This window comes from Pristis pectinata, chromosome 29 (assembly GCF_009764475.1).
Source record: "Pristis pectinata isolate sPriPec2 chromosome 29, sPriPec2.1.pri, whole genome shotgun sequence".
In the NCBI taxonomy this organism is placed as follows: Eukaryota; Metazoa; Chordata; class Chondrichthyes; order Rhinopristiformes; family Pristidae; genus Pristis; species Pristis pectinata.
Window position 1 is genome coordinate 8552717 of NC_067433.1, and position 26972 is coordinate 8579688.

General features: G+C 43.2%; 1 protein-coding gene across 3 annotated transcripts in view; it reads left to right on the top strand.

The window, feature by feature from the left end:
- The window catches only part of LOC127584217 (histone acetyltransferase KAT6B-like), a 131982-nt gene extending 105916 nt beyond the window's left edge, over nt 1-26066 (top strand). For all 3 annotated transcript variants that reach the window (XM_052040838.1, XM_052040837.1, XM_052040839.1), the window contains 6 exons: nt 2069-2162; nt 5262-5493; nt 7723-7903; nt 11667-11942; nt 18904-19204; nt 21646-26066. In XM_052040838.1, coding sequence (XP_051896798.1) covers nt 2069-2162; nt 5262-5493; nt 7723-7903; nt 11667-11942; nt 18904-19204; nt 21646-24230 — 3669 coding nt within the window. In that variant the 3' untranslated portion in view covers nt 24231-26066. The remainder of the gene's footprint in view (nt 1-2068; nt 2163-5261; nt 5494-7722; nt 7904-11666; nt 11943-18903; nt 19205-21645) is intronic.
- Nucleotides 26067-26972: the final 906 nt, after the last annotated feature.

Genomic DNA, 26972 nt, shown 5'->3' on the forward strand with positions numbered 1-26972 from the left:
GCCTTCTGCTCTGCTGCAGCTTCTAAGGCAGTCTAGTCAAAGTTAGTCAGGAGTTACCTCTCTGCAACTTTTGACACATTCAGTGACACCATCCTTCTCCACTGCCCCTTCTTTGGACTGGTTCTGGGGAAGGTGGGACCCCCACAGCCAGACTAGTTGCATCTCAACAAAGCTGCAACCAACATCCTTGCATGCAAGTTTGTAGTATTGTTGGGGAGGTTTAAGCTAGTTTGGGGCAAGGGAATAGGACACTTAGAATAGATTCAGAAGGGGAAAAGCAGAGCTGGAAATGAAAGGCTGAAAATCAGCAAGAGAAGATTGGAAGACAAAACCAACAAAAATTGGAAAATAAGGCAAAAGGGACTCCCAACTGTGCTTAATGTAGAATAGTGAATGAGGCAGATAGGTTGAAGGCGCAAATAGAAGATGGCATAATATTTCAGCTGTTATTGAAACATGACTTAAAAAGAAACGAGGATGGCAAGAAAGAGCAAGAGTGTGACTAAGGAAAGAGTAGAGGCTCTTAGGGACCAAAAAGGTAACTTGTATAGGAAGACCGAGAATGTAGCTAAGGCTCTTAATACTTTGTCTTCACAAAAGAAGAGGACAATGCTATCGCTGAGGTTAAGGAGGAAGTGTGTAAAATATTGGATGGGATTAAGAGAGAAAGTATTAACTGGTTTAGCATCTTTGATGGTGGATAAATCATCAGGCCCAGTTGAAATGTACCTATCTCAAGCTATTAAAGGAAGCAAGGGAAGAAATTGGGGAGGTTCTGACTACTTTTCAAACTTCACTGAGTACAGGAGTGGTTCCAGAACATTGGAGGACTGTTGTCCTTTTGTTTAAAAAAGGAAGAAGGATAATCAAGTAACTGCAAGCCACTTAGTTTAACTTCATTGTCGGGCACATTATTAAAGCAGTGTAAACCTATATTTGGAAAGGCACAGATTGATGCATCCCAGTAAAGGAAAGGCCTTCTAATCTGATTGAATTTGTTGTGGAAGTAACAAGGAGAGTCAACAAGGGACAAGTATGTGATGTAGTCTACTTGGATTTTAGCAAGGCTTTTGACAAGGTTCCACACAGCTGTTTGTTAAATAGGATGGGACCCAAAGGAGAGCAGCAAATCCGATCCGCAACTGGGCCAGTGACAGGAAGCAAAGGAAATAGCTGACAGGTGCTTTTGTGACTGGGTGCTATTACTAATGGGGATAAACCCCAATACTCAGCCCCTTGCTCTTTGAATTAGATATTAATAAATTAGATTTAGATACACAGGGCACGATAGGGAAGTTTGCAGTTGATATAAAATTGGCTGTGTGGTTGGCAGTGAGGAGGAAAACTTTAAGCTACAGATAGTACAGTCAGTTGGCAGAAAAGTGACAAATAAAATTTAATCCAGAAAAGTGTGAGGTGAGTCCTTAGGTAAATTGGAACAGAACATGGGACACTATAATAAATTGGAGGACACTGAGATGTGTAGAGAAACAGAGGAACCCTGGAGTATACGTCCACAGATCCTGAAAGATAGCAGGACATGTTAATAAGGTGGTTAAAGGTACATTACAGGATGTTTTCCTTTATTAGTTGAGGGATAGAATATCAGAGCAGGGAAATTATGCAAGTTAGATCACAGCTGGATACTCATTAATGCTGCCAATTATTGCTGTTGCCCGTGAGCCTTTGGGTGCACAGAACTACTTTGAAGTCTACTGGGCCAAAACTAGAAATTGCACTCAGTAATTACATTTTGAAAAGGAAATATTTGTCTCTATGTAAACCTGGAAAGAACACTATTTCTGGAGCTAGAGAATTCTATGCTATAAATTATCTTTACAGATAGTTTTTCTTATGAAGATGTTAAATTGTGAAATACCACAAACTATTTATTAAAATCTAGGGAGAATAGTTGGGGGTGGAAAGCTAAGAATTTTATGGCAAACTTGAACCCATATCCCATAAACTTGGAATTAACCTGGCATATTAGTATCTGTTAACGTGCACTCTATATCTATTTTCCTGGCTAATGTTTTTTCCCCCCAATTACTTCTCCCTTCCAATTCAGGAGAAGCATTGCCAGCAGAAATACAATGTGTCCTGTATCATGATTCTTCCCCAGTACCAGAGGAAGGGATATGGAAGGTTTCTCATCGACTTCAGTAAGTGGATAATCTTGTAACAGATTTATGAAAACTTTTTTTTAAGAACTCATGATCAAGTCCCGAACGAGGAATGAAGGCACGTACACTCCCATACATAAGGCAGTGTTGAATCATTGAATATAGTTTCTCCTCCAAGAAGTTCCATTCCATACAACTGTAACAAAACTGAACAACAGCACAACTTTAACAACATCTCCCAGAATACTGTTAGCTTACTCTTGTTAGCTTTTTTGTTGGTGGCATTTTAAAGTGTTTTGGATTTCTACAAACCCAAAGCCACATTCTTGAATTTGGAGCAATATGCAGGATCATAAATTAGAAAATATTTTGTTTTATGCTGGAGTCTTGCCCTCCTATGTTTTACATGTTTACTTACATCATTCTTAATGTTAGACCAGTATGTTGGATACTAGATTAGTATGACAGGTTTGTGACTTCAGTTTCTTGTACGAGTTTCCTGTCACACAATTTGTTGTATTTAGGGGGTGACGTGCATGGGAGGAAGGTATATTTCAATGCCAGTCACCCTGGTCTAGTTATTTATAAAGAAGTATGGAAGGTACCTGGTAACAGAACTTCAGTTCATGCTATAGGCAAGGAAAGATTGGGCATTCAAGACTAGTACATATAATCACACCTACTTTTTGAGTTTAAGCAGCTGCAGAAATTTATGCCACGTATAGAATTCAGTAATAATCACCACTTAAATCATTTTTTTTATTTCATAGGTGTCTGCCTGTGTCCAGCGAAATGTTACAAACCATTTCCCTCCATAGACTAAAATTATGTGAAAGTTCTGTTTCAGAAAGTTTAAGTGTTTGCTAACATCTGTCATTTAAACTGCGCAGGCACTGAATGCAAGGAGCATTCTTAATGGCATACTGGACATGGAGTTCAAGATAAAGCAGACCCTTAAAAAACTGTGAAAAGGAAGGATTGGATAGACTTGTGCATGTGCCAGGCTCAGTATGCACAACTCAAAAATAAACTTTCTTTTTTCTGTCAACGCACAAAGCGCTGGAGGAACTCAGCGGGTCAGGCAGCATCTGTGGAGGGAAATGGACAGTCGACGTTTCAGGTCGAGACACTTCCAGATGAAGGGTCTCGACCCGAAACATCAACTGTCCATTTCCCTCCATAGATATGTGCTGCCTGACCTCTGAGTTCCTCCATCGCCTTTGTGTATCGCTCCAGATTTTCCAGCATCTGCAGTCTTTTGTGTCTCTATTTTTTTTCCGTCAGTTTATTTGCTCAGAAGGATGATCTGGTTCAGCTGCATACTTTCTACAAGTGCATTGCAAAATCCCCTTCTTGAGGTTGTGTTCCAAGATGCAAGATTAAATGTTATCGGAGGACTCTTGGCCATGTGAGAACACCTAGTAAACAGCCTTCCAACAATAAAATCTTTACCTCAAACCTCACTCACCCTACTACAGCACAGCTGTACAGGAAATGCAAATGCGGCCTGATAAGATTACACATATAGATTTTAAACATACTTAAGTCATGCTTAAACTCTTGGGATGATGGGAAAAGGTTGACCAGTTTTCTTTAACAATAGGTGCACTGCCATGAGCAAAGAAACATTGTGTGTGAAATCCAAACTAGAATGAAACAGCACGATGAAAACAATGTAGAGATACCAAGAATATTTTTTTCCCAGTGTATGATTAAAAAAAGATTGGATAAAGGACAAAAATGACCTTTATTTATCACTGAATTGAGCAGTCAAGTAAAGATGAAATCTAATTATTGGCTTCCCACATTTTCTGTGGATTTTCCACCAAGGAATTCCATCCAGGAAATGCCATGGAAAGCTGGAATTTTATAAGTGGCATACTTTATCTCGTGGTTGGAAAAGATGAGGGAAATGCTTATTGAAACCAGTTTAGCTTCCACAAGGTGCTCCTGTATTGGAAATAGTGAGCCAAATCATAACAAAATTCCATTTTCTAACAGTCATTTGGAATGGGGAGTTTTCTTGTGGAAATGTTTATCATCTTGTACTGCTTGTGACGGCTTCACCAGATCTCCAGACTGCAAAGCAGTTTATAGAAGTACTATGGTGATTTTTCACAGACAAAAAAAGTAACCACCTTCTTCCTACATCTTCATTCATCTGTCTGTTTTCCCACTCCTTGTATAACTCTCCCTCATTGATAACCTGTAGTGCTATTTTCCTTGCTCTTTGCCTTTACTGCCTGTTCTCTGATCCAGTTCCACCTCTGCCTCCTACTGGTTCCTTTCCTCTGCCTGATATCACCTTCATCATCTCAGTTACCCCTTCTCTCCCTGAACATGTAATCTCACCCAATTTCCCCACCACTCACTTACCTTCCTCCCACTTCGCCTCTTTTACTCCTCTACTTGCCTCCTGTTCATTCAGGAGCTAATACATCAGCCAGACCTAATATATTGATTCAATTCCCCGTGTGCAGAACTTGCAGCTGAGGCTGTTGGACAGCTAGTTCTCAGACTTCTGCCAAGGTCATATTGTAGACCAGCTGTGGGTAACGGATGTACCATGTGTTAACTCATTGAATGTTTCTGCTGCCTGGAGTTCCCGTTGCAGCACCTCAGGCACAGTTGAATTAATTTTACTGGAGTCTGAGGCAGTAAAGGCCACTTAGCCTGGCTCCCACTATGTGGCCATTAGAGAGCACATTTAACCCTCCATTCTGTGGTGCAGAGTCAAATTCCTTGGTGTGCAAAATGCTGGTATCTCAATGTAGATACCTTGAATATTGGTTTTGACACAGTTTTTTTCGCTCTTGATTGAGATGAGATAATTCTGTTTGAAAACCTGACATGCATATACTTCCCTTTCATTCCCCCTCCCCCACCCACCTACCTTCCCCTCTCACCTGGACTCGCCTATCACCTGCCAGCCTGTGCTCCTCACCACCCCCCCACCCCCCCCCCAACACCTCCCCCACCAACCTTTTCATTCTGGCTTCTGCCCTCTTCCTTTCCAATCCTGATGAAGGGTCTCGACCTGAAACGTCGACTGTTTATTTCCCTCCATAGATGCTGCCTGACCTGTTGAGTTCCTCCAGAATTTTGTATGTGTGTTGATGCATGACTTTGTGTGTTCAGGTTATTTGCTGTCGAAGCGGGAAGGCCAGGCTGGGTCCCCAGAGAAGCCACTGTCTGACCTGGGCCGGCTCTCGTATATGGCCTACTGGAAGAGTGTGATCTTGGAGTGCCTTCACCACTGCCATGACAAGCAACTTAGCATCAAGAAGCTCAGCAAACTAACAGGGATCTGTCCCCAGGATATCACCACAATCCTCCATCATCTGAAGATGTTACAGTTACGCAGTGACCGGTATGTTATCATCCCGTAACTCATCAATGAATTTCCTTTTATTGTTTTTCTTGCACCTGTCATGTTCCTCTTCTGAAAATTACACTGTGAATAGTCAAGGCAAGCAAGTGTTGGCTTGTGGTGGATTAAGTCCTCAGAAGCCATTCCCAAAATCTGTCTGTCTGACTAAGTTTGTTGTTCTCAATCCTCTTATCTCCCTTTGTGGCCCAGTGCCATTTTTGTTTGATGATGCACTTGCAGAGTGTCTTGCTGTGTTTTTCTGTTTAAGGTACTAGATAAATGGAAGTCGTTTTAGGGTCAAACAGCACGGAGACTGGCCCTTTGGCCCACCATGTCCATCAAGGACCTATACTAATCCCATTTACCAGCACTTGGACCACAGCCTTCTATGGCTTGGCGATTCATCAAGTCATAGAGTAGAGCACAGAAATGGGCCCTTTAGACTATCACGTCCGTGCTGATTTTAAGCCCATCTACTGCCCTCCTTAAATAAAATCAAATTAGCTATCTTCCGGTCTTCTGGCAGGTCACCTGTGGCTAACAAAGATGCAGAAATCTCTGTCAGGGCCCCAGCAATTTCTTCCCTTGCGTCCAAAAGCAACCTAGGATAGATCTCACCTGGCCCTGGAGATTCATCAACCCTCTTGAGTCCCATGACTTCTCGCTCTCCTGCTTCTTGATACTGACCTGCTCCAGATTATCCACGTACCTTTCCCTGAACTCACTATCTTCCATGTCTTTCTACTTGATGAATAATGATGTATTCACTTAGGACCTCACCCACATCCCCTGGCTACAGACTAAGATTATCCTTTTGGTCCTTTAGGGGACCCACTCTTTCCCTGGCTACTCTCTTGCTTCTGATATACTTATAGAATATCTTAAGATTCTCCTTAATCATACTTGCCTAGGATATTTCACGGCCCCTTCTTGCTCCCCAATTCCTTTTTTAAGTTGTCTACTGCACATTATATTCCTGCTATTCATTCCCTTTTTTCCCTCCAATAAAACCTTCAATATATTTTGTCAGTCAAGCTTCTCTAATCTTGCTATCTTTGCCTTTCACCCTCAGCAGAACATGCTGGCCCTGAACTCGTACTACCTTTTTAACTGACCCCCACTTGCCATCTGTCATTTTACTCACAAGCATCTGCCCCCAATCTACTTTCACCAGGTTCTCTCTTATGCTTTTGGAATCAGCCTTCCCAATTCCAGACCTTAATTTGAGGACCAACCTTATCCCTTTCCATTACTTGCAGAATGATGGTCACTGTTCCCAAAGTGTTCCGCACCGACACTTCCATCACCTGCCCAGTTTCATTCCCTAAGATAAAGTTGAGTACTGCCCTGTCTATTAGGACTCCCTACATATTGCCTCAACAAACTTTCTAAGCCGCACTTAGCAAATTCCACCCCATCTAAGCCTTTTACACTAAGACAATCCCAGTCAGTATTGGGAAAATTAAAAGCCCCCACTACCATAACCCTATCGCTTTTACACTTTTCGACAATCTGCTTACACATCTGTTCCTCCAATTCCTGCTGACTATTGGGAGGTCTATAGTATAACCCCAGCAAAGTGATTGCCCTGGTCTTATTCCTGTGTTCTACCCATACCGTCTTACCGGACGACCCCTCAGGATATCCCCTGTCATTATGTTCTCCCAAATCAGTGCAGCAGTTCCCCCTCACCTTTTGCATTCCCCTCTGTCTCATCTGAAACCCCAGAATGTTAAGCTGCCAGTCTTGCCCTTCCTTCAGTCATGTTTCCGTGATTGTGATTTCAAGTGCTCCAGTCTAGTTCCACCACCCACTCTGACAGTGTTTTCCATATTCCTACCATATTTTGGCTGAAAAAGTTCTTCCTCCGATCCCTTCTAAACCTCTAAGCTCTTACCCTTTACCCTAAACCTATCCCCTCTAATTTTAGATACCCCTGCTATTCAGAAAGGTTTCCTGCTATCTATCCAGTCTATGCCCCTCATAATTTATAAACCTCAGTCGGATCCTCCTTCAGTCTTTGTTGTCAGAAGTAGAAGTAAATAATAGCTAATAGTTTATTTTTTTTTACTAATTGTAGAAAAAATTGGTAGATTAAACAGCCAACACCCAAAAGCACAGTTACAGACCTGCACTCATACTGTTGTGGTCCTCCAGTGGGTTCTGAAATGTCATTGCGCTTCTGTTGTACAGTATCCTTTGATGTGTCTCTTTTTAAATCGTTGAAAGGTTTCTGGTCATTCGTCGAGAAAAGCTGATCCAGGATCACATGGCAAAGCTTAAAGCTAATCCACGTCAGATTGAAGTTGATCCTGAGAGCTTACGATGGACACCTTTAATCTTTTCAAACACCGTAGTGTCAGAGGAAGAGGAAGATGAAGAAGAGGAAGAAGAGACCCCGACATTAAAGGTAACAGTTCAAAGGACAAGTCGATGTTCTTGTCAAAACAGTGGAAAAGGACTTTCTGATGCTTCTTCTCATTGATGCATCAGGCACTAATATACCCTCTGAGCCAAGTTTTCCCTGACATAAAATTATCAGCATAATGGACAGAGGGAAGATACAATTGTTTTTATTTATATAATTGCACATGAAATGGTCAGATATTGTACCCGACTATAGGTTTACTTGATATCATCCTAAACTTCAATACAAGCAGTTTGGTCCCAGTAATCACAGCTACTGTGCTTGTCTTAAGTGTAGTATGTTCCAATACAGAACCATAATACTCTAATAATTTCCTCTGAAACTCGAAGATAAAGGGGGTTGATCTTGTCCCTTGTGAATGTGTAAATGCACTGCATTGTCATCAGGTGGCAGCAGACACAATAATATTTTACATGGTCCTTAGTAGCATTGGAATCAAATGTTAATGCATCACTATTCAGACTTGTAATTTGTAAAAGATGGATCATATATCCTCTTGTCCCAAGAGATAAATTGTATTGCTGAGTAAATTTTAATGGATTTAACTGACTGACACTTTTCAAGACAGCACTAGGAAACAAGAATTCCCTTTGTTCTACAACCAATGGCCTATTCTATTTGAAACCAAGAAAACAAAGAATCTGTAATTTTGATCTCCTTGCCCCACAAGGTGCCACCACTGGACGTATCTTCTCTTCCCTTCCTTTCAGCATTTTGAAGGGACTATTTACTGACTGATTCACCGGTCCATCTCTACCAACACATACACTCCTTTTCATGGAACCACAGGAGATATAACACCTGCCCCTTTACACTTCCCCTTTCCACGATTCTAGCACCCAAATAACCCTTCCAGCTGAAGCAACATTTCACTTGCACTTCTTCTAATTCAGTATCTTGCATTTGATGCTGATGGTATGGTGATCTCAACACTGGAAAAAGAACTAAATGCAGATTGGGTGGCTGTTTTGCAGAACTTCTCTGTTTAATCTGCAAGGGTGACCCTGAGCTTCCAATCACTTGAGTTCTCCATGCTACTCTCACTCCATTTTGATACTAAACTACTCACAAATAGCTTGGACTGGAACTTAATGGCTTAAACACCTCTCTAATAATGTTAAAATGGCCCAGAATTTTAAATTTAATCTATTCAGTCTTGTTCTTGCATGATTAAATTGTGGATAGAGGTATCAACTTTTTTTTAAAGGTAGGTTTTTTTCCCTTTTTCTTGCTGCTTCACTTCTTTTCTTACCTCCTTGTTACTTTTCATTCCGTACTTGATTTGAGTCTTACTCACCTCTGTCTTTCACTGCCATATGCTAATGTAGCTCAGAGATCAGCATCCGAAGCAGAAATGCTGAAAAAACTCAGCCAGTCAAGCTGCATCTGTGAAAAGAGGAACCTGTCAACATTTCTGGTCATCGACCCTTCCTCAGAACTGTGGGGGGGGGGGGGGGGTTGGTGGGGGGAGAGTGGAAGCTTCACAGTTTTCAAAGTAGAGCTGGGGGGGAAGGAGAGAGGTGTAAGAGAAAGCCCTCAGATTTTTGTCCTGAGGATGAGTTTGTTATTGGAGGTAGAAGAGACTTGCAGATGCTGGAATCTGGAGCAACCAAGAAGCTGGAGGAACTCAGCGGGTCAGACAGCATCTATGGAGGGAAATGGATAGTCGACGTTTTGGGTCAAGACCCTTCGTCTGGACTGAAAGATAGAGGGAAGATGGTATGAAGGGGTGGAGCAAGAGCTGGCGAGTGATGGTGGATCGAGGTGAGGAGGGGTGATAGGCAGAGGGAGGAGGGAAGACTGGAAATAGCAACAGAAGCTGGGAGGTGATAGGTGGAGGCAACAAAGGGCTGCAGATGGTGGAATCTGATTGGAAAGGAAGGTGGAGCATGGAATTAAATCAGGGAGGTGGGAAGGGCACCTGGGAACAATGGGGGGGAGGGGACCTACTGGAAGGAGTCTGTTGGTGATGGGCATATGGGATGGGTGGAGGAGGGGAAAGGAACAGGGTGATGGGGGCTAGGGTGGGTGTATGAGATCAGGAGGAGAGAGAAAAGGGACAGAGGGGGAGCAGTTTGTTATTCTTCCATACCCATTTTGTTAATCATCCAAAATTGTTGGCTGCCTTTCCAATTGAGCGCTTCATTGAGAGAAATGTTGTCTGTCACAGTTAACCCAAGACAGCCACATTGCTTAATTGTCTAAAGCAGAGTGCTGTGGAGCTCAGTCTCAGGCAAAGACACAACAACATGTCCTATAACTACATGTAATGCTGTGTATTGTGGCATAAAGAGAGCTCTTGGCCCTACTGTCACCAAAGTTGTCACCTCGAAACCTGCAAATGGTGAAGTACTTCCTGATAGAAACAAGCAAATGGTTTGCTGGTTAGAGCATGCTCTGACCTGTAGTTGCATGAGACTGCTATCTCCCAGCTTCTGCATCTGTCGTGGATGAGTTTGATACTAAACCTTTAATACTTGGGCTTGGAAAGGCTATTGATTTGCTTGCATTCAAGAAAGCATGTAGCAAGGATGTAATTTCAGCTGAACTTATTAAGCATAGTAAATCTCACCTGTGCCTTGCCTCCACAACCACCAAAACTTTTGTTGGAAAAATGGCTCTCTCCCACGAGACGTGCAAACATCATTGTGTTACATAAAAACAAGAGTGATCAAGAAGATTGCTGGGACGTCTCATTTTTTAGTGTCAGTTGCTGGGTCTTTGCCAGAGTGAGTTTACAGAGGCACTATCAGTGACTGACAGTGTAATATGTTGGCACAATGTGACTTCAGAGCACGATAGACATGATGTTCTTCCTACGTCATCTCCAAGAGATGTGCAGGGCTTTGGTAAGATCTGCAGGGCTTTGGTAAGATCTGCCAGTGTGCTGGGCTTTTGTGGATCTTACCAAGGCAGTGAACACGGTGAATAGGATTGGTCCCTGTCAAATCTTGGGCAAAATTGGCTATTCACCAAGGGTTCACAATCTCAGTTGTTCTTTTTGTGACAATCTGCATGGCACCATATAGTTTGGTTTTACTTCTGATAGTTTTGAGACGAAGAAAGAGTGAAACAGAATTGTGTTTTGATCCTTACTGTGTTTGGCACCATTTCCTCTGTTCTCCTGAATTGCATTTTCAAACAGAAAGCTTTACAGTTTGTTCATACTGAAAGCTAAGACTAAAGTGTTGTAACTCCTGATCAGAGATATGCTGATGATGTTGCCCAGACAGAAGGGCTGGGTACTACAAATTAAATGAAGTGTGTGGTTCAGCACACACTTATTCAATATCTTCAAAGAAGTGACCACATGCACCTTAGCGTATATCTGATTTCCTGTAGCAGAACATCTGACTCTTTTCCTTATGTATGTCGTATCTACCACATCTACTTGGGCTCCATTTGACTGGCTTTGAAAAGATAAGATGGGAATTTTATCCTTCCATCAACTTCGGTAATTGTTAGTGTGCTGAGATCTTGCTGTAGGTAGGTTATGCCCTTATGAAGCAGAGGAACAGAACAAGTGAGTCACTGGAGACCTGCTTCTGTCTTTCCCTTTCACCCAGTTACACAACAGGCACCCGATATTTCATCCTTTCACTCCCAAGATGGTGTCTGACATTGGAAGCCAGTCACAGGTAGAACTGTTATCCTTGCACTCTTACATAAAGTGTTCTTTAAAAGGGAACCCAGATGCGATAGTTAATTCACTGTTCATTCCTTAAATGTGATTTATTTGCAACAGACTGAAAACACAAGCGAGTTGTGGGATAAAAAGGAACCCAATGGTTATGCACCAGTCCAGAATGGCAGGCAAATGGTATCGTGTGCATCAAACTGCAAAACCCGGCAAGACATCTCTGCGGAAGGCCTCGTGCCTAATGGTGAGAACAAGAGGAAGCATTTCAGTGAAAGCAGTGAGGATGAGGAGGAAGACGGTGAGGATGAAGAAGGTGATGAGGCGAGGCCAAGTTCTCCACCTGTACTCACAAAACCAGCACTGCGGGGTGTGAAGAGGAAGGTAAGGTTGTGGAAAGTCGCTTTGTGTTTTCCAGGTCTGAAGGATCCCATTTTGGACTTTTTGTGGCCAATAGCACAAAACGTGTCTGAGAATTAATATGAAACTTCGGTTGTTTTGCTGGTAACTGCATAAAATAATAACTATTAAATAGATGGAATAAATCCACTAGTCTTGAGAGATCATCAAGTTATACTTGTCACTTGGAGAGTGAAGTTGGAAAAACACTGTTGATTGCTGGAGTCTAGAATGCTTTACTACATTGATTGTTCAAGGTAGATGGTTGTATTTTTTTAAGGGAAAATTGGATAAATACTTCAAGCAAAGGAAAATGGATGACTGCGAGAAAGAGTAAAACAAAGGAATTAGTTTTGAGTCGCGCAAGAGATTAGTAAATATCCTCCTGCTGGTATCGTGGTTCAGTGCTTTACTTACCTGTCATTAAAAATTCACCAAATGGCATACTCCAAATGTTGACTTTTGTTGCCACCTTTAAAAAGGCTCAGTATTGAATGGGTTATAGTTTAACAGAAGTAACAGCAACAGGAGAGGGCCATTTGGTAAGATCATGACTGATATTTTTACCTCAGTCATATTCCTGTATTATTCCCTTATCCCTTCACCCTTTATTACCTAAAAGCCTATTGATTCCTGTGTTAATATACACAATGACTGAGCCTTGAGAGTCCTCTTGGATAGTGAATTCCAAGATTCACCACCCTTCAATGTCTTCTCAGTCCCGAATGACAGACCCCTCATTTTGAGAGACTGACCCCACCCGCACCGCCCCCTCCCCCCACCCCGCCCCGCCCCGGTTCTAAACACCCCATCCAGGGAAAACAATATCCCTGCATCGACCCCATAAAAGAATTGTATGATTCAATATAATCTCTCTTCTTAAAAAGTACAGGTCCAGTTTACTCATTGGACAATACCCCTCATCTCAGCAGTCTGAGCTGTGGACCATGAATCTCGTGACATGAATTCAAATCCCTCCATAGCAGCTGAAGAAATTAAATTAAAGTTTTAAATGAATCCACAATTATTTTTTTAAAAAGCCAGTTTCAGTCACTGTAGTCAATAATCTACTGGATTATTGTAAAAATCTATCTGGTTTCACTCATGCCTCTCAGGGAAGGAAGTCTACCATCCTTGCTCAGTCTGACTCCAGACCCACCAGTGTGGTTGACTCTTTGTTCAGGCCAATTAGAAATAGACTGTTAACTCCAGTATTGCCAGTGCTATCCAAATCTGGCATGTAATTTGTAAATTAAAGCAGAATTTTGGAAAATGCAAGCCAGGTTAGGCTGTAAGTATTCTGTCCCTCTACGTGGAATGCAGCCAGTGGACAGGCATTACACTTGGCTTTCTTCTCTCCCTCCATTTTGAGTTCAATATGTCAGAAAGGTTTTGATTATCTTACTGTACAAAAAGGTAAGCGAGAGTATTCTGCAGGATTAATGCTTAAACTCGGCCAACTCCCCTTAAACCCAAGCAATATTCTTATTTCACATCCTTTCTCCTGTTCCAAGCACAGATTATTAACAGAAATGCCAGTTTTTCATTTGGTCATTTGGTACTTTGGTAGCCCAGCTGTTTTGGTCAATTCTCTTTATATTTTGCTGTTTGAGAAAGAATTATGCATCTGGTAATTCTATTTAGGAAAAACTGCTGCAGTTTATAGTCTTGCCCCCTTGATCACAATGAAGGACTCTAACCAAAAGGATAGAATGCAGTTAACTTGTGAAATACACTGCAATTGTCTTAGATGCTGCAGAATCTGACGAGGTCCCAAATTTACTGTGGCAACAAATAGTTTTCAAACAATTGTAACGCAAAGCTGCTTCACTTAAAAAGAATGATAACTGTTTAGAAATAACTGCTACATGGAAAGCCAGAAACATGCCTCAGGGTGCTCTCATGGGAGGGTTACAGTATGACAGGGATGAGGTTCAATCAGCCTTTCATCTCCTTGAGTTTTCTATTATTCCTTCCCACGATGAATACGTCAGGAATTGGGGGAGACGCATCACTGGTAGTGAGCCTTTGTCTTCACGAAAAGTGAAACCTGTTTACAATCTTTGCACATTAAATGCAGCAAATAATTCGCAAAGAGATGATGCCATAATAAATAAATACCAATCCAAATGGTCTCATGAAGGGCAATATTTAACAGCCATACTGATGTCTATGGTTTAACATCTTCATAAAATTTCTTGCATCATGAGGCTAGAAGAAAAATAACATTCTAAAGCAAAGTGAATGACAGGATATTTTAATATTTATTGTTTTGCAATGTACCCCTGATGCAGTGGCTCCATTGCTTCTATAGAGAACATGGAAATGCTGAAGCAGCTGCAAACCATCACTGGGTAGGGATTACAGACATTAGAGCCACCCATTACTTTTTCTTTCTTAAGTTTACTGCTTTACAGTGATTCTCCCATCCATTCACAATGTAGTCTCACACCTGGAGATGTTCATAGAGTTAAACAGCTTGGAAACAGGCCCTTTGGCCCAACTTGTCTGTGCTGACCAAGTCGCCTTCCTGAGCAAGTCCCATTTGCCTGTGTTTTGCTTGTATCCCTATGAACCTTTCCTGTCCAAATATATTTTAAACATTGTAATAGTACCTGCCTCTGCCACTTCCCTTGGCAACTTGTTCCACATACCCACCACCCTCTGTGTGGAAAAAGTTGTCCCTCAGGTCCACTTTAAATCTTTCCCCTCTCACTTTTAATTATGCCCTCTAATTTCAGACTCCCCTACCCTGGGGAAAAGACTGTAACCACCCACCTTATCTATGCCCCTCTTGATTTTTCAACATATTTAATATTAGCCTTGCTTGATGGTGAACTGTACGTCACTGATGCCCAATGGAATTAAGGCAGGTTAATGGGTTAATTTACAACTGGTTTCCCGTGATAAGAATAAGGAAAATCTCTTTTATACAGTGAGTGGTTTGGTTCTGGACTACTTTGCCAGGGTGAGTAGTGAGGCAGATTTAATTATTCTGTTCCAAATGGACCTGGATAAGGATCTGAACAGAAATAATTTTCAGAGCTGTGCAGAGAGGGAAGGGACGTAAAACTAGTTGGATTGCTCTTGCATAGAAATGTTACAGGCTCAGTGAGCTAAATGGCCCCCTTCCAAATTGTAAACATTCTGTGATAAGGAAGAAAAGAGCAAATCCTCCACATTATCCAGTCATAATTTCTGAATTTATCAGAACATAGGAATTAGGAGCAGGAAGATGCTACTCAGCCCCTCAGTGCTGCTTCACCATCCAATTACATCATGGCTGATCTGATTGTAACCCAACCTCCAGATTACTGCCATTCCTGGTAACCTTTAAACCTCGTTGCTTGTCAAGAATCTGTCTCGCTCTGCCTTAAAAAAAATCAAAGATTCTACATCCATTGGCCTTCGAACAAGAAAGTTCCAAAGACTTCCAGCCCTCTGAGAAAGAAGTTTTGTCTTATCGTTTTAAAGGTATCTTTATTAGTCATGGTAGTGTAGCAGTTAGCATAACACTTTACAGTGCCAGCGACCCGGGTTCAATTCCGGCCGCTGTCTGTAAGAGTTTGTACGTTCTCCCCGTGTCTGCATGGCTTACCTCCGGGTGCTCCGGTTTCCTCCCACATTCCAAAGACGTACGGGTTAGGAAGTCGTGGGCATTCTATGTTGGCGCCGGAAGCATGGTGACACTTGCGGGCTGCCCCCCAGAACACTCTACGCAAAAGATATATTTCACTGTGTGTTTCGATGTACATGTGACTAATAAAGATATCTTATCTTAGTCACGTGTACACCGAAACACACAGTGAAATGCATCTTCTGCATAGAGTGTTCTGGGGGCAGCCCGCAAGTGTCGCCATGCATCCGGCACCAACATAGCATGCCCACGACTTCCTAACCCGTACGTCTTTGGAATGTGGGAGGAAACCGGAGCACCCGGAGGAAATCCACGCAGACACGGGGAGAACGTACAAACTCCTTACAGACAGCGGCCGGATTTGAACCTGGGTGACTGGCACTCCCAGGGTAGAAATGTTGAATTACAGAGGGCATAGCTTTAAGATGAGAGGGATAAAATTTAAAGGCGATATGCGAGGCAATTTTTTTCACACAGAAGGTGGTAGGTGCCTGAAACGCGCTGCCAGGGATGGTAATGGAAGCAGAAATGATGGTGAAATTTAGGGCTTTTAGATGGACAAATGAATATGCAGGGAATGGATCATGTGCAGGCAGAAGGGATAGATTAATTTGGCATCATGTTTGGCACAGACCTCTTGGGCTGAGGGACTTGTTCCTGTGCCATACTGTTCAATGTAAGTAGGTGATCCCTTATTTTGAAATAGTGACCCCATAGTTCTAGATTTCCCTCGCAACAGGAAACATCCTCTTCACATCCACACTGTTGACACTTGGGACCTCCGGAAATATAAGAATGTGAAACATCAAAGAATCACCAGCTTACCTAGCTTGTAACATCACACAGGATCTGCTTTGCAACCTGATCTTAATCCAAGGCTACTGAATCAAAAATCGACCAAAAGCTTTTGCATGTTTCTGAGTTACAGTAGGTGGCAGTGTCTACCACATTTTGGTGCTGAGTGAGTTTATTGCTTGAAAGGAAGTTTAACCCTTTGTTCTCAGTGTTTCAATACCAGCTAACACCTCACTCCACTCGCCCTCTGTCACAACCTGAAATCATTCTGATTCTGCTGGTTTTAAGCAGCATGGGCACTGAAAGAGGAGGTCCATAAACGCTTCCTAGAAAGAATGGGAGTAGCTAACAACGAAGCAGACCTCAGCAAACTTGAGGGTTATTTCGGGAATGTGAAAACCGAAAGGTGACTCAAGGAGATTGAAATTGAGGAGATGAATGGTATCAAAGAGGACAGTGCCCCAGTACCAGATGGCATTAAGAAAAGCAATCTGGATAGAATGATTGAGGCTAATGAGACCACACTGCCTTGGCTCTTTTCTCTTTGGCTCAAGTCCAGCACCATTCCTGAATGTTTGAAGAACAGCCGTACAGTATTAATACCAAAGATACCGCTGAGTTTCAGTTGCAGTTTTGAGATGATTTATGCAGGCTATTTCACTATCCAGCCTCAATACAGCAAAGAATGGGAAATCCACAGAGTTTGTGCTTTTAGAATGCATGTAACCAGCAGTTCCATAGTAAGGTGAAGAGTTGAGAGAAATGGGTAAGGGTTCATCTGTAGCACCTACAGAGTAACACAAACTGGTGTAAAATGGTACAAAGTAATAAATGTATCAGCATGAACTTATGAAAGGAAACCTATCTTTGACTAATTTTCTGGAATTCTTTGAGGAATAGAATAGGTGAAGGAGAACCAGCAGATGTGTTGGATTTGGATTTTTAGAGGCCACACAGGAGGTTGGTCAACAAGATTAGGACATGGTATTGAGGATAATGTATTTACAATGATTGAGAATTAGTTGTTGGACAGAAAGCAAAGAGTGTGAATAAACAAATCCTCCTCAGGTTGGCGGTCTGTGACTAGTGAGATACTGCAGTTAATAGGCCACAGCTATTCACATTATGTATTAACGGTTTGGCTGAGGAAACCAAATGTCATATTCCAGCTTTTCTGGTAATACTAAATGAGGTGGGTTTATGAGTCTGGAGGAGGATGTAAAGAGGCTTCAAGGGGATATGGACATGGAGAGTGTCGGTGAGAACATTGCAGATGGAATATAATATGGAATAATGTGGAGTCATTCACTTTGTGCACAAAATAGAAAGGCAGAGTATTATCTGAGAGTCACTTCAAACTTCCAAAATTCTTACAGAGCTCGACAGATTGGATGCAGGGAATATGTTGTTCCTGGCCAAGGGCTCTACAATGACGGGCCAGAGTCTCTGACTAGGAGGCTGGCCATTTAGATGAGAATTTCTTCACTCGTAGGATTTGAAATTCTCTACCCCAGAGGACTGTAGAAGCTCATTTGTTGAGTTCATTCGAGAGGGAACCAAGGGATGTGGGGATAGTGCTGGAAGGTGGCACTGAGGTAGAAGAACAGCCATAATCTTGAAGCATGGCATAGCAGGCTCAAACGGCTGGATGGCTTACGCCCGATGCTACATCTTGTCTTCATTTGTTTTCATGTTCTTGTGTAATTGGGAAACAAAACATTACAGATGCTAGAAATAAGAAATTGCTCGAAATACCAACATCAGAAAACATATGTTAGAGAGAGAGAGTGTTAGTGCTTTAAGTTGAACTTTCTTCAGAATAGTCATCAACAGTAAACATTAGCAACTCACAAAAAGTGCTGGAGGAACTCGGCAGATCAGGCAGCATCTATGGAGGGAAATGAACAGCTGATGTTTCAGGCCGGCACCCTTCATCAAGACCGAGTCAGTCGACTGTTCGTTTCCCTCTGTGGATGCTGCCTGACCTGCTGAGTTCCTCCAACACTTTTTGTATGTTGCTCCAGATTTCCAGCATCTGCAGTCTTTCTTGTGTCTCCCAACAGTAAGCATTAACCGCTTTTCTCTTCCCACAGATGCTGCCTGACCTGCTGAGTGTTTCCAGCGTTTTCTGGGCTAAGATTTGGTTTACAAATACTTAAAAATTCAGTTATATTTTGGTATTGGTATATTATTGTCACTTGTACTGAGGTACAGTGAAAAACCTGTCTTGCATACCGATCGTACAGGTCAATTCATTACACAGTGCAGTTACATTGAGTTAGTACAGAGTGCATTGAGGTAGTACAAATAAAAACAATAACAGTACAGAGTAAAGTGGCACAGCTACAGAGAAAGTGCAGTGCAATAAGGTGCAAGGTCACAACAAGGTAGATCGTGAGATCAGGGTCCATCTCGCCTCACATATCTGTCTTGCAATCGCACAGTACTTCCAGTATATAGTGATGATTTTTAATCATGACTGAATTAACGTCACCTATTGAACTCTCTCCCTAGCGAGTGGTAATTCACCGGAAGAAACGTGGGCGAAAGCGCAAACAACACAACAGCAGCGTTGTTACAGAGACCATCTCTGAGACGACCGAGGTGCTGGATGAACCATTTGACGATTCTGACACAGAGCGGCCGATGCCACACCTGGAGCCAACCTTCGAATTGGAAGAGGATGAGAGAAATGACAAGGAGCATCGGGGTGGTCGCATCTTCAGGAGTTTGGAACCAGGTGGTGGAATCCGAAAACGCACTTCCTCCAAGAGAAAGGCCACAGAAGAAGATGGTGATGCCAATGAAGTTCAAGGTATTTGACCGCTATATTATCATTTCAGTGACAACAGTTGAATTCTCTCTTAAATTATTGTGGAAAGAGACCAAATATATCTAAAATGAAAAATCCTGAAATGAGGAAGAGTTGATCTCAAGAAGGACCCAAAACGGGTAGATTGGAAAAGCTGACTGCGAGGTAAACCAATAACACAGGAATGAATGGAAGGCATTCTGGGATGACCACATTTGGGCCTAACTAGGCATGTTACTTGGAAAGGAAAAGGTAGCTCATCAGCCCTGGTTGATAATACAAATAAAAGAGAAATTTTGAAATATTGGAGGTAAAAAAGATATTAGGAGCAAGATTAAGTTAATAGTCTGGATTAGTTTATTCAAAGCTGAGATAGATGTCTTTTTGGACAAGAAGGAAATCAAGGAATATAGAGATTGGGTAAGGAAGGGGAGTTGGAAAGAGGAAGTTATTTGATATGTGGGCAAAAAAAAAGTGGTTAATCAAAAGAGAGCCATGCAGATTTCTGAAAGGTCTGCGAGAAGGTCAGACTCGTGTGAAATCATTAACTTAGGTTGCAAGGTTCCTCAGGAATGCTGCTCCCACACTTGTCATCGTTTCAGAGACAGTGTAGTGCTCCTTTGAAAATTCATCAGGCATGAAGCAGCAGGAAAGTTTCTCAGTGCACAAAAAATTACCAATACACATTGTAATTCGTATCCAGGGTTGCTTGTAGTACAAGCCTTACTGTGCACATCATTGACCACCTGACTGTAAAGTATACATGGTGGCACCCTGTAAGCTCAGAACATGTGCAATGGAAATAAACAATCGCTGATGTGGTCCTGGGTTATTGATGGAGGTTGTTAGGTAAATAGACCATTGTGATCCTTGGGGATGTAAATATATAGTACAGATCATAACAAGAGCACAATGCTGAGCATTCTTTGCTCTTTTACGATTACCAAAACTGAAATAAGCAGGAGACAGTGTGTTGGCACCCTTCACTTCACTATGATTCGCCAGCATGGAATTGAGACGGAGTAAGAAACATCGCACTGATTGTCATTTAAAAGAAAGTCAAGGTCATGCCAGCTGTGAGATCACATTCCTCAGGGATAATTTAGAATTGTGTGCTGTAGAAGTTCACACTGTACTGGCGGTATGAGATTTGTAATAACCTCTTTGGACATGGTAGTTTAATGCCATCTGTAAATTCTGAAGTTATATGCATAACCTCGAGATTTTTGTGACTTTATTCCTATGACTAATCCTTATGCACTTGAAAATAGAAGGGAAATTTGAACGCCACTTGTTTCTCTAGATTTGCGAGCTGCTATTGGAATGGGAGGTAATTATAATGGACCAACTACTGAACTAAAAGTCAAAATCCAATGGTAGTTTAATCTAGTGATTATGGGCCTACACTAGAGGAAAACAAAGCACAGCTTCCATCCTATCCTAAAAGCTTAGGTTTCACTAGTATCTTCCAAGGAAAGGAATCTAACACCCCTTCAGTGTTGACTGATATTTGAATCCAGGCCATTTATGTCTGGTGCTTGGAAGCTTGGAGCCTTCTAAGTCACCTTTTCCCTTCCAATTTTCCCCTCATCTTGGCTAACTACAAAAGATAAATTGGGCGTTTTGGTGCAAATGTACAATGAGTTCCTGACTATGTGGCTATCCAAATTAATCAATGGAACAGTAGTTTAATGTTGCTTCAAAGGTAATATCACCAAAGGTCTCGAATCATTAGCTTTGACCTGAAGTATTAGCTCCGCTTCTCATTACACACATGTTCAAAGTGGAGTCAAAGTCAAAATTGAGTTTATTGTCACCTGCACGTGTACAGGTATACACTGGTGCAATGAGAAATTTACTTGCAGCAGCATCACAGGCACATAGCATCAGGTAAGCAGCATTCATAAGAAAAACATAAACCTAAATTATACTTAATTTTTACTAGAAAGAACACAATTAGAACAGAAAAAACAAAGTCCACTGTAGTGCAAAGTGGTCATAGTGTTGCTGTACTGAGGTAGTGATTAGGGTTATGCCGGTTAGTTCAGGAATCGAATGGATGAAAGGAAATGGCTGTTCTTGAACCAACCGGCATATCCTTAATCACTACCTCAAGAGTGGGACTTCAGGCTTCTATGCCTGCTGCTCAATAGCAGCTGCAAGAAGATGGCATGGCCTGGATACTGCCTAATCTCCTGAGTATTTCCAGCATTTTCCATGTTATCAAGAGCAATCTCATGTTCATTGCCACACGGTGGAAGTGATTGGCATCATTCATTACCTGAGAAATCAGTACGCATAGCTGGTCTATTGAAGTGCAGAGGGAGGCCATTAACATTCCATGAAGATTATCTCAGTTTAGATCATTTACAACTTCACTTGTATTTCAGCCTGGCTCCCTTCCCTAAATCTGAATTCTGACTCATGTTTCCTTTATTTTTCAGGAGAGAATGCGCTTGAATCCTTTGCCTCTGTGAGGAAAGATAAAGTCAAAGAGCCTTCCGTACCCAAATCCCCACCCGTGGTGTTGAAGCGCAAGAGAGGGTGGCCAAAAGGTGTGAAGCGGGGGACAATCAAATGGAAGAAAAAGCCAGGCCGTAAGCCAGGATTTAAGCTTGCCCGATCAAATGCGGCAGTGGAGAACGCAAGTACCCCATCGACCAGTGCTGTTCTGAAGCAAGGCCGTCCAAACCGTAGTGAGGAGAGGCGGAATTCGGCCGTGGAACCGAAAGTTGCGGATCTGCCCGTGGCTTACAAGAAAGAGGATGAAGAGGGAGAAGAGGATGAGGAAGAGCTGGAGGAAGAAGTGCCATGCGACGTGCAGAGGATGCCTCACGATTCCCACAGTCCGGCACCTAAAGTCGAGGAACGGGAGGCTGACCACGAGAATGAGGAGAAATCTGAATCTGTGGAGCAGGAGGGGCACACTGACGAGGAACATGAGCAGGAAGAGGAGGAGGAGGAAGAGCTCAACCAGAATGATGACCATGATGCCGACGATGAAGATGAAGGACATTTGGACCCTGAAGACAAGAAAGTAGAGGAAAGTGTAAAAGTGAACATGAAAGAAGAATCTCCAATCCAAGAACGTTTTTTAGAGACAAGCTCACTAGATAAAAATATTGAGTGTGAAAATGTGATGGATGCAGATTCTGAAGAAGAGCAAGCAAATGACACGTCACTGGACTCTGAGCTTGTGCCACCTTCAGATGAAGATCGTGTCGATGATCAAGACAATAAAGAGACATTAATCCCAGAGTTCAAAGAGGAGGAGGAAGAGGAGGAGGACGAGGAGGAAGAGGAGGAGGAGGAGGAGGACATATCGCACAGTGAACTCGATCTCGAAACAGTGCAGGCTGTTCAGTCGTTGACACAGGAGACGAACGGCGAGCAGGACGGCGCTTACCAGGACTGTGCCGAGACCCTGGAAGCCTGCCAGAACCTGCAGAGTTACAACCAAGCTGAAGAAAGCCCGCAGATTACCATGGTGGAGGACTGTCAACAGTCGGGGCACAACAGCCCCATCTCTTCAGTCCAGTCCCACCCCAGCCAGTCGGTCCGCTCAGTCAGCAGCCCAAGCATGCCGACTCTGGAGAGCAGCTACACGCAGATAAGTCCTGAGCAGGGCTCTCTTTCTGCTCCTTCTATGCAGAACATGGAGACCAGCCCGATGATGGATGTGCCTTCTGTGTCTGACCATTCACAGCAGGTGGTTGACAGTGGATTCAGTGACCTGGGCAGCATTGAGAGTACAACAGAAAATTATGAGAACCCCAGCAGCTACGACTCCACCATGGGAGGCAGTATATGCGGGAATAACACCTCTCAGACAAGCTGCTCGTACAGCGGTCTGTCTTCCTCCAGCAGCTTGACGCAAAACAGCTGCGTGGTGACCCAGCAGATGACCAGCATGAACAGCAGCTGCAGCATGATGCAGCAGAGCAGCGTGGCGCCCCCGGCCAACTGCAACATGAAGTCGCCGCAGAGCTGCGCCATCGAGAGGCCCCCGAGCAACAACCAGCCCCAGCCGCCACCCCAGCAGCCCCAGCAGCCACCCCCCCAGCCCCAGCCACCGCCCCAGCCACCCCAGCAGCAGCCGCCCCAGCAGCAGCAGCAGCCGCTGTCCCAATGCAGCATGAGCAACAGCTTCACGACGGCCCCCATGACCCTGATGGAGATCCCCGAGTCCTCCAACGCCACCACCATGAGCCTGTATGACAGGATGGGCCAGGGAGACTTCGGGGCCAGCGGCTACCCCCAGCCGTCGGCCAACTTCAGCCTTGCCCGGCTCCAGCAGCTCACCAACACCATAATGGACCATCATGCGATGCCTTACAGCCACTCTGCTGCTGTGACCTCCTATGCAACCAGCGTGTCTCTATCGAACACAGGCCTGGCTCAGCTCGCCCCCACGCCCCACGCACTTGCAGGGACGCCCCAAGCACAAGCCACCATGACGCCTCCTCCCAACCTCACCACCCCCTCCATGAACCTGACCTCGCCCCTCCTGCAGTGCAACATGCCGGCTTCCAACATCGGGATCCCTCACACTCAGAGGCTGCAGGGCCAGATGCCGGCCAAAGGTCACATCTCCAACCGGTCCAAGTCGGCGCCCCTGCCGGCCGCCACCGCCACTCACCAGCAGCAGATCTACGGCCGCAACACCCCCGCGCTGGCACAGCGGGCCATCACGGTGCAGCGGGGGATGAACATGGGCGTCAACCTGATGCCCGCCCCCGCCTACAATGTCAACTCCATGAATATGAACCCACTGAACCCCATGGGTAGCTACCGGATGAGCCAGCCAATGATGAACAGCAGTTACCACGGTAACGCGGCCTACATGAACCAAACAGCCCAGTATCCCATGCAGATGCAAATGGGCATGATGGGAAGCCAGCCGTATGGCCAGCAGCACATGCAGTCTAATTCCCATGGCAACGTGATGTACACAGGTCCCTCTCACCACAGTTATATGAACACTGGCATGTCCAAGCAATCACTAAATAGCCCGTACATGAGAAGATGAGGGAAGATCCTGTAGGCACCATGAAGAGCCACTGTTTATTACTGATGACAGCAGAAATAATGGAAATTTCGAATAGACCGGTTGCTGTAGACATAGGAATTTCATGAACTGCTTAGGGCCATGTTCGGAGCACCTTGGCCTTAATTTCCCAGCCCCGAGAGAGAAAAAAAAGGAAGAAAAAAAGAAATTCTGCAACAGAATTCAATAAGAGAAAAAAAAATGGTTTAAGGAACCATGCACAAGAAATCTTTTAATTAAAAGAAGCCTTACTTAATGAATTGTAGAAATGAAAAACTATCTGCTTTTTATATTTTTAATTTTTTTAATCTTTCAGTTTGTGTGTGCAGTCCACATTTTTATAGAGTCCATAGATATGTGAGCCCAGAGTGAGGACTGTCCATGTCCCCATTCATTGACTTGGCACAGGGCAGGAGGCACTTATCTCATACTCTGCCTTGGTGATATTGTTGCAGGTGTGGCTGTAATTTATTGATCTCACTGTATCCCGTGCCAGTAGGTGAAACCGGATCGCTTGTGCGCTTGTGGACTTCGGACCTTAATGCTGAGGGCACCCTTTTCCCCGTTGGTATTGAGTTTGACTCTAGCGCAGCATGCAACAGGCCCAAGAGCATTTTCACGTATGTTATAACTATGTTTTAAACATTGCTTCTTGTGTCACTGCAAGCCATTTCACTCGTACGCCTTTATTTTTTTATGAGAATTGACAGTATTTGTTCTGGCACTTTCGAAGGACAGCCCAGGGTCCTGAAACATTTGAGGCTTAAAACATTTAATTTCCACTTTATTTTTCTTAAATAAATTTCTCAATCATGAGAAGCCTAATTCAGATTTGTCAGACTGTGTATATTTGGTTCCCTTTTAAGAGTATTTATCAGATGCAAAAGACTGCTATGTTTGCAACTAAGTTAATTTTTTCCCCTCCCCCTCATCTGCCCCACTCCCCCATAATCACATGCAGTTTAATTGCTTCCAAATCAAGTTTCGATTAGCTCACTAAGTGGCAAGATTAGCTCAGGAGTCACTTAATGAAGGAGAGGAGTGTCTTGTCTCTTGCTTGCTACCACTTGACACAGTTAATGGTCCCCGGTAATGAGTTCAGGACTCCTTGGGCTTCTTCCCAGTGGAGTCAAAGGGGATGGGTTGTAAGAGTGGAATTAAGAGGCGCGTAAACATCGGCATGATAGTGTGAGGGAGGGCACATTAAGAAAATAAGCCCTGCCATCCCAAATCCCAGAGCTGTGGGCACTGAAAGGAAGATCATCATCTAGCTGAGGACATGTTGAATGTGAGAAGGGGAAGAGGTGAGCGGTAATAAATGGTACTGAACTGTCGGAGAGATTTACAGTCAGGATATCGCAAGGTTGGCCAAGCAACAGGCTCTCTGTTCTGATGCCTACCACCAGGTAACCCATGTTGGATCAAGTGATAGGATACTGGAGGGGGGGGGAGGGGGGGAATAGGAAGTGTTGCTGGATTGCAGCTGGCAATCCACCCCAGCCCAAAGATGTACGTCATCAGTGCATTTTGCAGGTCCACAGCACGCAGTCCGTTCACCAATCGCACCGTTCTCTCTGCCCACCGTCAAAGTAATCTCATGCTTAAAAAAAAGAATGTGATGTGAAATCTTCCCACAGTGGTGGGCAAGAGTTTTAAAAACATGCATCTTTGGCACAAGCCACATGTATGTCCTGTGACCTAATGTCACTTGATGGCTTATTTTTATTCATAGTGTGTCCCATTGTTGGAATTACGTCCATTAAAACCACTCCACACTTCTGGGCTGGCCTTCAAGTGTGTTTGTTGGAATACTGTTGATTTGGGGTGGGGTGGGAGGGAGAAGGGAAGATGTTTTTAAAAAAGAAAAGAAAAAAAAACAAACCAGTTTTAGCCCAGAGCACCAGATATATTAAAGATAGACAAAGAAGATTTTTCTTTTCCCCTTTTCATTGTTTCTGGTGTTCTTGGTTTTGTTGGATCAGGCAGCTTCCTTTTTTGAAAGCTAAACTGGCTCATTTTGACTTTAGGATTATTATAGAAAATGTTTTTCTATATTAAAAATGAATTTATCCTACATAATATTGGTACTTGTCATTTTTCAATTCTGTTAAGAGGTATTTTTAGCAGCTAAACTTGGGTAATCTTAACTGAAGCTCACTGTTAGTGATTCTCAGATGCCTTTTAAAGAACTCACATTTCATTCCATCTCTAGAGTTTTTCTATCTTTGTTGTAGAATATTGAAGCTATTTTAAGAAAATAAATTCTCCAGACTTATAGTGTGTGTGTATAGACCTCCTCCAGCCTCCAAGCCGCATGTAAAAAGCTGAATATTCATGTCTGTTTATATTGCTTTCTTTTTTGTAGCCTTTGTACTTGTACATGGTGACTGTAAGCTAAGAGGAGGGAACAACATGGCTTGTGCATTCAGACGCCAGCACTGGCCACACTCCCTCTTCATCTCCCTTGTATGTAATATCATTTTTTCTTTCTAGCAAGTACTTTCAAAGACCTCTGTACATTTTAACATAAATAAATTATGTTGAGCCATTTTGGATGTCTGTCTTTTAAGCTGACCAACAATATTTTAATCAAAGGTGTGACAGGAAAACAAGTGTCCTTGAAACAGTACCAAGCAGCAATGGTTTTCTTTGAGTAAAAGTTTACGTTATATGTTTGTACTTCCATCCCCTCCTATAAAAGCATTAAGTGCAACACAGTTTTAA